Here is an 11,962-nt window from a genome sequence, read left to right on the forward strand (position 1 = left end):
TAATAGTTTGCTGATTCTCAAGCCTGTTGAGGATTTAGTGCCTGTTCTCTCACTGCCAGCATAAAGTGATACAACTTACGTCTTCATTTGAGGTCATAAGCAAGCTGGACCTTCCTTGAGGTACAGTATTCTTATACAATGGCATCATCACATTTCTGGCTACTTGGCACATATAAAATGAATTTGTTTGCTGGCAGTGGCTCTAATACCCCTTCTGAATTCACTGCATGTAACCTAGTCTGATACTTCCTAAAAAATAATGTTGAAATTCAAATATTAAGCAAAGTTAAATGATGCTCATGTTTGTGATTCTCATTATCTGTAAGTTTTAAATTTTTTATATTAATGGGATTTGTGAATTATAAATAGGACTTACCATACTGTCAAATTTAAAACTGGCCTTGAAAGAGAAAAATCCCAGCTCCCATAAAACAGTAACTTTATTACACTGCTTCAAATACACAGATCTACAGATTAATTAAATGGAGGATTATTTCATATAAATGAAATGTATTAAACTCCTCTAACCCAAGACATAAATAAATACAGAAACTGCCACAATCTTACTATTCTTAATTCAATAAGCTATAGTGACACATCTAGCTTTTTCAATGTGCTGTTTTACTCATATGCTTTCTACATTAGGGCAAAGCAAATATAAATGAGTTCTTGCCAACCATTAGCAAAGATTGACAAAAAAATGCAGTGTTAATGACATCTTATGGCTTTTAAAAGCAAGAGAAAGATGCAAGAAAAAGCAAAAATTACATAGTAATTGGGAGAAATGAATAAATTGTTCTTTCAATCTAAGTCATGTTTACTGAAAAAAAATGGAGCTTTTACATCAACACATTTAAACAGAAATTTGCTTTTGAAATACAATCTTTGTTTAAAAGGTACAGAAGGTCTTTATGTCCACCCCAAGAGCTAAATATAGTGAATGCTATGTGCACAATTACCTGGGAAAAAAAAACTAAACCTGTTAAAAGAATTAATTTGCTGCACACCAGTCAGCACTAATCCCACATGTACAGTAATGTTCTCTTAAGTGATGGGAGAAAGAAAGAATCAAACTGCTTCTTGGATACAAACTCTTTAACATCCAACAATGGAATGATGATTTGGTCTGTAAATGAATAAAGTAGTGAAATGTCTCCTAAATAAATTCAGAGAAAGGAGTCAACCTGGATTGGAATATATTTACTGGATGCTAGGACTGGAAAAAAGCCATCACTGTAATGGCTGTACACAAACTGTGTCCTGCTGTTGGGTTTATATTCACAGAAGAAAGGGTTTAGAGGTTAAGTTTAGGTCATACAACAAATGAAACTGTAACAAGCCAGCTGACATTGTATAATGTCTTCTTCCACTCAATCAATAGGCTACTGTTAGTCCGATTACCATAGAGATGGCTTCTCCTTTCTGAAGGGTGTCTATTGTTTGACAAAACAGATTTGCCACTTGAACTGGGTTGTTCCCAAAGGACGTGTACCTTGTCAGTTATTTGTATTCAAAATGATGAAACATTTTCATATTAAAATGTATGTAAGCGATAATATTGTTAGTTCCTGTTTTGGAAATAAAGCAACTTTCCCAAGTATTGCATTACTAAAACCACTCAAATAGACAGTATAGTAGTATTAAGAGTTTTGATTTAAAAACATGAGAGCAAGTATAAAAATTTATCATCAATGCTGTGTATCAAAAGAAAAGGGTCACAGGCTTATCTAAAATTCACATAATCAAGCACAATAATTAACCAAAGCTACTTTTCAATGTGGATAACACACAAAAAAATATTGTCCAAAGTTATCTGGATTCTGAAAACATTTTAACATAATATTTTTACAGTGGTTCTCATGTAGAATGGCATAACAAAATTTTGACAAACAAGTTTCAAAAAATGAGTCACTTTATTTAACTAAGAACATTTGTATCTGCATAACATTTAAATATATATGTGCTATAGAAAAATATTTTTAAAGTGAAGATGAAATATAAAATAAATGAATTAGTTTTATTAAATGTCTGCCTAAAAGAAATGTACTCATTATCTGACTTATGTATTTGTAACCCTGCTGTACATCACCTTTACAATAAATAAATAAATGTCTGCCTTAAAATGTCTTGTAAATATATTCAATAAAAAATAGGTTAAAATTTCAACCCAGATGTTTAAAAATATGAGCAAGTTTTTTCAATGAAATAATACTAGCAGATTCATAATTATAAAAGATTCAGGAAAAATAATTCTGATCAAAATCATTGTAGCCATTTAGAAAAGGAATGTATTCATAACCCTAATCAACCCATGCAGCAACGTTACTTTAAATATCTCATACTTAAAGATTCAGCTATCACTGAAAATGTGTAAGATTAAATATAAGCAAATTAAATAACGCACATACATTTAGCAAATGATCAACAATTACAATCAACAAATAGACCTAAAAGTAAATTTCAGAGTTACACTTATGTTAACTTTTGCCTGTTTTTAAATAACACAAACAGAATTTAGAAAAAATTTAGTTCAAGGGCAATATTATGACTATTATAAAGTATTAGTCCCCCAAACTAACATGTGAAATTCTGTCTACTCAAGTTTTACTATAATTAAAATTATTTTTTATTAAAACACTTGCAAAAAATTTTGCAAGGAGTGTTTTTAGTGTTTTGTCCCCTCCATCACCAAATGTAATTTGTATTTTCCATTATGATCCTCTTAAACATTACATTAGGTTAGACTACATTTTGAGATGGAGATAAACCTCGTAGACAAATGAGTTCGTTAATGTATTCAACCAATGACCACTGAAAAGCTGGAAGCTTCTGCACTAAGAAAGGCTGGAGTCTTCCTTAAAGCGACAAGATTTCAAAGTGGAACCTCACTAACACCACACCCCAAATGTGGTTTTTCTTGGCTCACAACCTCATTTTTAAAAAGGAGCCAAGGTGGTCATATTTAGAATACAATATAATTAGACATTAGGCCCAGCTTCATAGGCAGCTGTCCATCAGCAATGCTGTGAGTAATTAAAAGATTTTTACCATTTACTAAAAGATGAGCTTTTATATTGTTGAATTAAACTGGCCCATCTGCATCTCCATGAAATGACAAACCTCATTAGTTCTGCCTAACCAGAGAACTGTGATAATGAACTGGTGACACCTTCACTCCATTGTACAAAGCAGAACCAACTGGGGAACCATCTGAGGGGTTGAATGCATATGAAATTACTGCAAATTAAGGGAGTGACATCACAAAAGTTAGAGAAACCACTCAGGCAACACACAGAGGTCTTTCTTCTTCTTCTTCTTCTTTTATTTTAAAAATGTATGCAGTTGGCCAAAAATTACTCAAAATTAGTTTTAATTCATCAACTACTTTACCTGAAAACGGTGAAAAACAGTAACGATGCAGCTACTGCTCCAAATAAGCCACAGAGAAGGTTGACTCGGTAGGCAATAGAACCAAAAGGAAACAGTATCATCGCCAGTTTAGCCACCAAGGTGAACAACGGATAGCCAGGAGGATGGGCAACCTGTGGAAAAACGGGCAAAAGCTAAGTTTTTACTGGAAAAGAAGAGTCACACTGGCGTCAATGGAAAAGAGGCCCTTTTCTAAAGCAAGAAGTAAGATTAAGCACCATTGACTAAATGTTTGAATAGTGGTTTCCTATGGTAATCCTTTTTGTGCCAATACAAGTAAATATTTTCTTCTGTGGATTTGACAGTGTCTACCTCATGGCGCAGCACTTAGAGAATGACATATTCCATTGTCAGTTCTTAAACAGTTTGTTCTCTGGGTTCACAGTACATTAGGGTCATTTAAAAAGCTATTGAAAAAAAAATCAAGTTCTGAAATATTGCCTCGGTTAGAAAGTTGAAAGACCACACCGATATCGGATTACTCACCATGCTGACAGTTGGAAGGTCTTGACTAAAAGGATCATACACCATAATAAAGTTTATTAAATAATAAACTTATTAAAACTGTTAACCCGATTTATTCTCTCCGGCTTATACAAAATTTGGGGTGATAATAAGCCCAGCTACTGTATATATAGTAAAGGCTTTGCTTTATAATTTCATTTAATTGGATTTAAAACTTAAAGTAAATTGTCACATACTGTACTTATAAGTTACTAAAAACTAGGGTTTGGAAATAAATTAATCTACTTTATTCCATGCCTAATTAAACTTTCTTAATTCCTAAAACTGCTAATGAGAGCATTGATTAAACAATAAAACTAATACTTACTCCAAGCTCATGTGCGGCTGTGATCAGTTCCCCTGCGAAAAAATAATGTAAAACCAATAATTACTATTAGAGAATGACACTCCTCCAAAGTTTTCAAAATCCAAATGCTTGCATTGGGGTTTTGCATTAATTTGACTGGATAAAACTGTAAATCTGTAGAGATTTAACAGCATGAAATAAGTCTAAGAATACTTCCTCCCTTAGGTCTTTTTGAACAAACCTATCTTTCATAGGTCTTAATAATTGGTCAGTGGAAATACACCTTGACTACTCATTTTTTTTAAGCTAATTTCTTCTCTTCTGAAGGTTATAGCCACTTAGAAATATGAAAATGCTTTAATATTCATGTAATATTCTCTCAAGAATTTAGCACAGTCTATACTAGCACACTCGTATAATATACAAGGTTGCAGAGGTCTGAGGTCCAGCCCCCACATAAAATGTGCCATACTGCCCTAATAACTAGCATCTGGGTAACTTAGGGCCTACATTAATTAGGTTACATTTCAACATTTTTAAACAATCTTCTTCCAGGTTTTTCAGTCATTTCTCTTATATTTAACAACCATTTGATCATTCTAGTCTGTATGTATAAAGTTCCTCACTGCTGGTAGTTATTTAAAAATCTACGATGTAATAATTCAATTCCCATTTATTAATATTCTAAGTTTTCTGAGCACAGAGATGACTTGAGTCATCTCCGTATAGTATGGAACCGAACAATGAAAGACATCAGTCAATACTGATTTGTGAAACTTACAACTACCTAGTGGGAAAAGTACTAACATACATTTCCTATCCTTCAATAGGTACTAACATTTTGGTTTTCATTTCTACTGTCTCAGCTCTAACGAGGACTTTTACCTCCTTTGGCCTGCATCTAGCAAGTACGAACAAATGTCCTTCAGTTGATTACTGGTGTCTGCCACTCTCTTGCCCATACCATAAAGAAAATGGGCTGGACTCTATCCAGAAATTTCTCAGTGGCTGCTCTATTACTGAATTATATTCAGATTTTTTTTCAGCAAACCAGTTAAGCTGTCTATAGCTTCCAAGTGTCATTGGCAGGTTTAGATCCATATGACTGAGGCTCACTCACCCCATGAGATCTGACTATCCCGTGTTTCTGGAGTGACCCCTTTCACTTCTCTTATCACTCATTTTCTCAGCTGCCACGTTTCCCATGTCCTTTAAAGCCTTGTTCAATCATCACCTTCTTGATGACACCTCCCCTCACACACACCTCCTTTCCCAGCCTGTTTCACCAGAATCAATCACTTCTTCCTCCTTCCAAGAACCTGCCCAAGTCTGTTTCACTCTTACTGAGATTGCTGCATAACAGTCTGGCTAGTTGTTTTCAATCCTCTCCACCAAGTTCAAGAAACATTTTCTTATCTGTGTCAGGATCCAGCCAAGACATCACTGCTTGTCCTTCCTCTGGCACAGAGCTGACAAGAGGACACATCAAATCTGTAGCCTCCTTACTCCGAAACTTACTTTCCTTTCAGAAGCCCTGGGAGGTCACCCAGGCACATCATATTGCTTATATTAAGGGTTATTTTTTCCAGTCTTCTGAAATATTCACAAGCACCTTAGAAATCAAGGTTCTTTTTGTGTCTGAATAGTTTTAAGAGATTAAGTAGTAAAAACAAACAAGCAAACCCAGGTCCTCCTGAGTTCTTGCTTTTTCCCAACTTTCTACAAAGGGACTTCCTCAAACTTAAATCCTAAGGCTATTTATGCTTATTTTGTTTTTGATGGAAGGACTCCTCTCTGGAACCCCAAAGTTCCTAAATGTAAGATCCTGGCACTGAGACTCGGTTTCCCAGGCAATTTCGTAGTGTATCAAGTTTGATACAAATTGGCATCAAGCTCAAGAGTTGTCTGAAGATTCCTAAAATTTATATAACCAGCTCCCCTCTGTATGTTTACTAAATCATATTACTACATTGACATAGATCTGGTCTGTTAAAAAAAACACTAACTTACCAGGCACCGGTGGCTCACACTGTAATCCTAGCTACTCAGAAGGCTGAGATCTGAGGATCACGGTTCAGAGCCAGCCCAGGAAGCAAAGTCCATGAGACTCATCTCCAATAAACCACTAGAAAACTGGAAGTGGCGCTGTGGCTCAAGTGGTAGAGTGCTAGCCTTGAACTGAAGAGCATAGGGACAGCACCCAAGCCCAGAGTTCAAGCCCCACGATCAACAAAAAACCAACACTACCTTCGAACTACAGATAGGGAACTTAGTGAAGGCTATAGTCCCACCTTCCCCATGTAAGAACTGTATATGTCCAGTAGCGCGACAGCAATGCCACACTCATGATGTGAAGGATTTGTGGTGCAGAGCTTGACTTAAGAAGAAGACTACATGCTTTATTTTGGTTTTGAGCTGTGTTCTGTTTATTGATAGAAAGTACAATTCAGAAACATAAAGGGCAGTACACTCAACATATAAACAAAGTGGTCAAAATGTCAAACAACTTTTCCATATGGGTATATAATTGGAAAGGTTTATTAATCACTCTCTAAAATGAACATACACACATTAAAAATAACTACTTTTAGCATCAGATTAAACATAGACTTTAAAGTTTTTATTTTTTATTTTTTTTTTTGGGTCCGGTCGTGGGGCCTGAACTCTGGGCCTGGGCGCTGTCCCTCAGCTCTTCAGCTCAAGGCTAGCGCTCTACCACTTGAGCCACAGCGCCACTTCCAGCTTTTTTCTTTTTTGCTTATGTAGTGCTGAGGAATTGAACCCAAGGCCTCAGGCATTCAAGGCAAGCGCTCTACCACTGAGCCACCTTCCCAGCCCCTAAACATAGACTTTAAATATCACTGTGCATGTGATGGTGAATTTAACAAGGAATCTCAAAAAAATTGACAAGAATTAGATATTAAGAAAGTATGCTCTAAACTGGGTGCTGGTGGCTCACACCTATAATCCTAGCTACTCAGGAGTCTGAGATCTGAGAATCACTGTTAGAAGCCAGCCAGAGCAGGAAGACTGAAAGACTCTTTATCTCCAATTAATCACAGAAAGAGCCAGAAGTGGAGCTGTCACTCAAATGGTAGAGAGCTAGCCTGAGCAAAAGAAGCTTAGGGACAGCACCCAGACCCAGGGTTCAAGGTCCAGGACTGGGGCACAGGAAGGAAGGAAGGAAGGAAGGAAGGAAGGAAGGAAGGAAGGAAGGAAGGGAGGGAGGGAGGGAGGGAGGGAGGGAGGGAGGGGGGAAGGGAAGGGAAGGGGGGAGGAAGGGGAGGAGGGGAGGGAGGGGAGGGAGGGAAGAAGGGCTGTAAGTTAGATGTGGTGGCTCATGCTTATAATGTTAACTATTGTGAAGGCAAAGATTAAAGAGGTTTATGGTTTGACGCCATTCCAGACAAAAAATTAGCAAGATTCCATTTTAAACAATAAGCTGAGTATATGTGGCATGGTGTTTTTAGAATCTTAGTTGAAGCAAAAGGAGTTCTATAGCAGGAGGTGTGTGAGGCTAGCCCCAGTGGAAATGTGAGACCCTACCTGAAAGATTCCTAAGTAGAAAGGACTGAGAATGTGGCTCAGTGATAAGAGCACCTGCTTAACAAGCACAAGGCCTTGAGTCCAGACTCCAATATTGCTGAACAAAAAAGGCATGTTCTAGAGTCAACTTATCTGGGTTCTTTTCCTGGCAGCCTTTACTTACTAGCTTTGGCTGTGCACGTAATTTAAGTCTTGGCAATCTCTCATCTACAAGGAAGATAATAATGGTACCTACCTGGTAAATTAGCTGGGAGAGCTAAAAACCCATAAAAAGCACTTGGAATAGTGCCTGACAAATAGTAAGAGCACAGTAAATGTTAGTTTATTATTAGTCACTCCTCCCTTGTCTTTCAGGCTCAAATAACCCTATGTAGCTATAAATATTTTTAATAGGTGCCAGAGAAATGCACTCTAATGTCCAAGTACTTGAAATCATACAGCTGCTCCCATCATTGGTACTAATCTTGGAAGGCCTGTAATGCCATCTCCTGCTATACTAATTACCCTTTCTGGTTTTTATAGGAGCTGAAAGGAAGAGGAAAGGTGATGACTTGAAGACAGGAGAATCAAAGATTCTCAGTGTGGCAGACAGTTCCCAATAATCCCAACCCCTCTGATCCTTACCTGTGTAATCCTTGCCTCCCTTCATTGTGAGCTGGACTTACTCCCACAAATAGGGCCGTGGCGGATCACTTCCAGGATTAAGTTACAAAGTGACAGAGGTGTCACAGCGAAGCCCTACCTCTCTCTTGACAGAAGTCAGCTCCCTTATGTTATGGTAAGGCCCACAACTAGCCTGAGTTTAGATCAAAGGCTCCCCAAACTGAGGCTGTTGGAATTTCAGCCCCCGGCCCACGGCCACCTTGCCCCCAAGTAGTAGTACCTGAACCCACATTTCTGGCCTACACACACTGTGCTTCAGTCACTACACATAGGTTAGCCTTGTCTGCGTCCAAAGATGGTTCATCTTCTAGGACGTAGATTCAGGCCTGAAGCAATCACACCGTTCTACACAACATTAGCGGCTACTTCATCCCGGAGTGAAACAAACCCAGGAACTTGCCTGTGGTGTCAAATAGGGAAAAGATCCGTGGGATTTGAACGTCCCTCCAGTCACGCCTGACACTGCCTCTGGCGGCCGCTTTTTAAAGCGTTCTCCTCCAGAGAAGGGGGGGGGGGGGGGGCCTGGCTGGGTCCTCCTGGAGATCCAGGCTTCCTCTGACCACACCCGCTTCGGAAACCTTTCCTGACCTTTCGGAATCACGCTTCCCTCTCTCACGGCCTCCGTTCACTCAACTCAACTGGACACACACACCTGTTGCTAACCCAGGGGGCTGAGATCCGAAGATCGCGGATCGAAGCCAGCCCGGGCAGAAAAGTCAGTGAGGCCTCTGGGCTGCCAGTAACCAGCAAAAAGCCACACGTGGAGCTGTGGCTCAGGCGGGAGCGCGCCAGCCTCGGAGCGGAAAGGCTCCAGCCCCAGACGTAAGGGGGGGGGGGGGGATTCGATCCCGCGTGTGTCCGCTCGGAGCCCCTCTTCCAAGACAACGTCCCGCCACTGTCTGTATTGCTCCGGTGGGAAAACACGGTGCCCTCGGGGCCGGTGTGGGGAGAGATGGTCGTTCACGCCGGACAGGCGACACCCACCCACCCCACCCCACCCCCCCCGACCCCGCAGCCAGAGGTGCCAGCCCCGCTGGATGGCGGAGGCCGGACCCCGCGGCGGGAGCAGGGCCCCCCCACCCCCCCCACCCCCGCCCAGCACGGCGATCGCGCGGCGCAGGGGCCAAGGACGGTGGGGCGACCCGAGAGTACTTTACCCGAGTCTCCCCCCGGCACCGAGGGGGGCAGCGTGAGCGTGAACACGGCGGCCACGGCGGCGAACACGGCCACGCCGCCGCGGAGGCCCCCGGAACCCCGCGGCCCCACTCGGGCTGCCGGTCCCCGGGTCCGGGCCCTGCCGTCACCATGGAGACCCATGGACGACGACGGAAGAACCACAACCACACAGAACCACCAGGACGCCGCCAGCCCCGGCCCTCGGGCTGGCACTGGGCGTCCCCGGCCGCGGCGGCTTCCGGGGGACCCCGCCGGCAGGAATGTACCATTCCGCGCCCAACCATGGGGGGGAGCGAAAATTCCAGACCCTCGAGACATACGAGCTGGGAGAGTGTTCTAGTCACCAGCCACCACTGCTTGCACTCGCGCAGTGTGGGTGCAAAGTCCCCGGTGATCTGGAGGGGAGGCTGGCTTGAGAAGCAGGCTTGGGTCCGCCCCATGGCAGGGTTCCCTCCCCCCGTCGCATCGACTTGGTTGGTTCTGACAGAGACTGACGCAAAGCGGAAAACCGCGAGCGAGAAAGAGTTAGTCTGCCCCCTGTGGTGCGGGGTGGAACTGCACAAAAGAGCCCGCGTCTGCAGCCCTGAACTCAGGTCCTTGTGAAAACAGGACTTGGCCTTAGAGCAGTTCCTAGTCGTAATTATGTATGGCAGTGAATACGTTGATAGCGATTATTTACAACCATGTGCATTATTGCAAATAACAATGGATCCGTGTGCTAATTATTTAATCACTGGGTCGTTTTCAGAGAGCGGTGTGTTAGTCTTTTTCTCTTGGAGCATGGGGAAAACTCGGTAGATGAGTTGGGACACTTGAGTTTCTGAATTAATGAAAATAGCTCACATCATGGTAAAGGTGTCTCCTACTTTAATGCCTTGGCGGGCAAGTGGGAAGTGGACATTGTGTTTAGATATAAACACAATGAAAAAAAAAAAGAGGAGAGAGGAGCTATGGAGCAACCGTGCAGCAGGAATTTTTTAAAAATTATCTTTAATAGTTACACAAACGAAGTTGCCATTTAACAAAGCCGTTTATGGAAACAATGCATCTTGACCTGTGTCACCCCTTTCAACATCCCCACCTGCCCCTTCCCTTACTTTTCTTAACTTTGTGGTATGTACATGGCATGCTCCCCCACTTCAGAGGTCTATCCCTTGCCCCTTGCCTCCCGCTCCTCCTTTGCAAGTATCCTTTCCTGAGGCTTATTTTGTTGGGCTTTAACTTTGCCTTTCTAGGGAATTACACTGAGTTCTCCCTTACATCTACTGTATTTCAGTTCATACATTTGTAACCACTTGCATACCACCCAACATGTTTGCTTATGAGTTTCTGTTTGTTTTTTTCTTTTGGACAGTCATGGGGCTTGAACTCTGCTGTCCAGAGCTCTTCAGCTCCAGGTGAGCACTCTACCACTTGAGCCACAGCGCAACTTCCGGTTTTCTGGTGGTTTATTGGAGATAAGAGTCTCAAGGACTTTCCTGCTCGGGCTGTTTTTGAACCGCGATCCTCAGATCTCAGCCTCTTGAGTAGCTAGGATTACAGGCGTGAGCCACCAGCGCCCAGCTTGCTTTTGAGTTTATAGGAATCTTTATAAACATTTTAAGCCTCTCTTTATATGTCGATATAAATTATTCTGGCATGGCAGGGGAGGAGGGACACCTGTATGGAATGTATTTTAAACACCCTGAAAATCAAAGTCAGTGTCAAATTCACCCTAATAGGAACAAGATGTGGCTGGCAGTCACCATTTCCCACTATTTCCATAATACTTTCTCAGCTCTACTGTAAGCTTCTGGAGGGCAGGGGCTGCGCAAGAGGCTGCTTGGAAAATAACTCCCAGCCATCTGCACATCCTGATATTTACTTTCTCATTACTTATGAACTTTCAGGCATTCATCTACTGATGCACTTTAAAATAGAATAATTGAGAAGTCTACAATCCTCCCTCAATCCCCCATTTGACATTTAGTCAAATGTGTCTTTATCTTACCTTAACTGACAAATTTTTCTATTTGAAACTTCAGGACAAAATAAGAGACACAAATATCCCTTCTAGTGCCTTAGGGAAAAAATATACATACATATATATTTGGTAATGCTCAGTGTGAACTCTTGTCCTTGTACTGGCTAGATGCCACTTGAGAGATGTCCCAAGCTCTCCCTGACCTTTTTCCCCTCACTTTAATTTTCAGGTAGGGTCTAGGCCAGCTGGATCCACTATCCTTCTTACTTAAACCTCCTTTATACCTGGGATGACGGGTACACACAAGCACACCCATCTTCTTTAGAAAAATGCCTTTAAACATCTGAATATATGGCAACCAAAGAAAGCTGAAG

The 11,962-nt window shown here is 41.5% G+C and overlaps 1 protein-coding gene across 2 annotated transcripts in view; it reads right to left on the reverse strand.

Moving 5' to 3' along the window:
- Tmem260 (transmembrane protein 260) overlaps positions 1 to 9,836 on the reverse strand; it is a 51,364-nt gene extending 41,528 nt beyond the window's left edge. For both annotated transcript variants that reach the window (XM_070032887.1, XM_070032893.1), the window contains exons 1-3: positions 9,607 to 9,836; positions 4,262 to 4,293; positions 3,391 to 3,542 (exon numbers count right to left, since the gene is read on the reverse strand). In XM_070032887.1, the coding sequence (XP_069888988.1) occupies positions 3,391 to 3,542; positions 4,262 to 4,293; positions 9,607 to 9,766 (344 nt within the window). In that variant the 5' untranslated portion in view covers positions 9,767 to 9,836. The remainder of the gene's footprint in view (positions 1 to 3,390; positions 3,543 to 4,261; positions 4,294 to 9,606) is intronic.
- Between the last annotated feature and the right edge of the window lie 2,126 nt (positions 9,837 to 11,962).

This window comes from Dipodomys merriami, unplaced genomic scaffold, assembly GCF_024711535.1.
Source record: "Dipodomys merriami isolate MVZ:Mamm:240054 unplaced genomic scaffold, mDipMer1.0.p SCAF_1, whole genome shotgun sequence".
NCBI lineage: Eukaryota > Metazoa > Chordata > Mammalia > Rodentia > Heteromyidae > Dipodomys > Dipodomys merriami.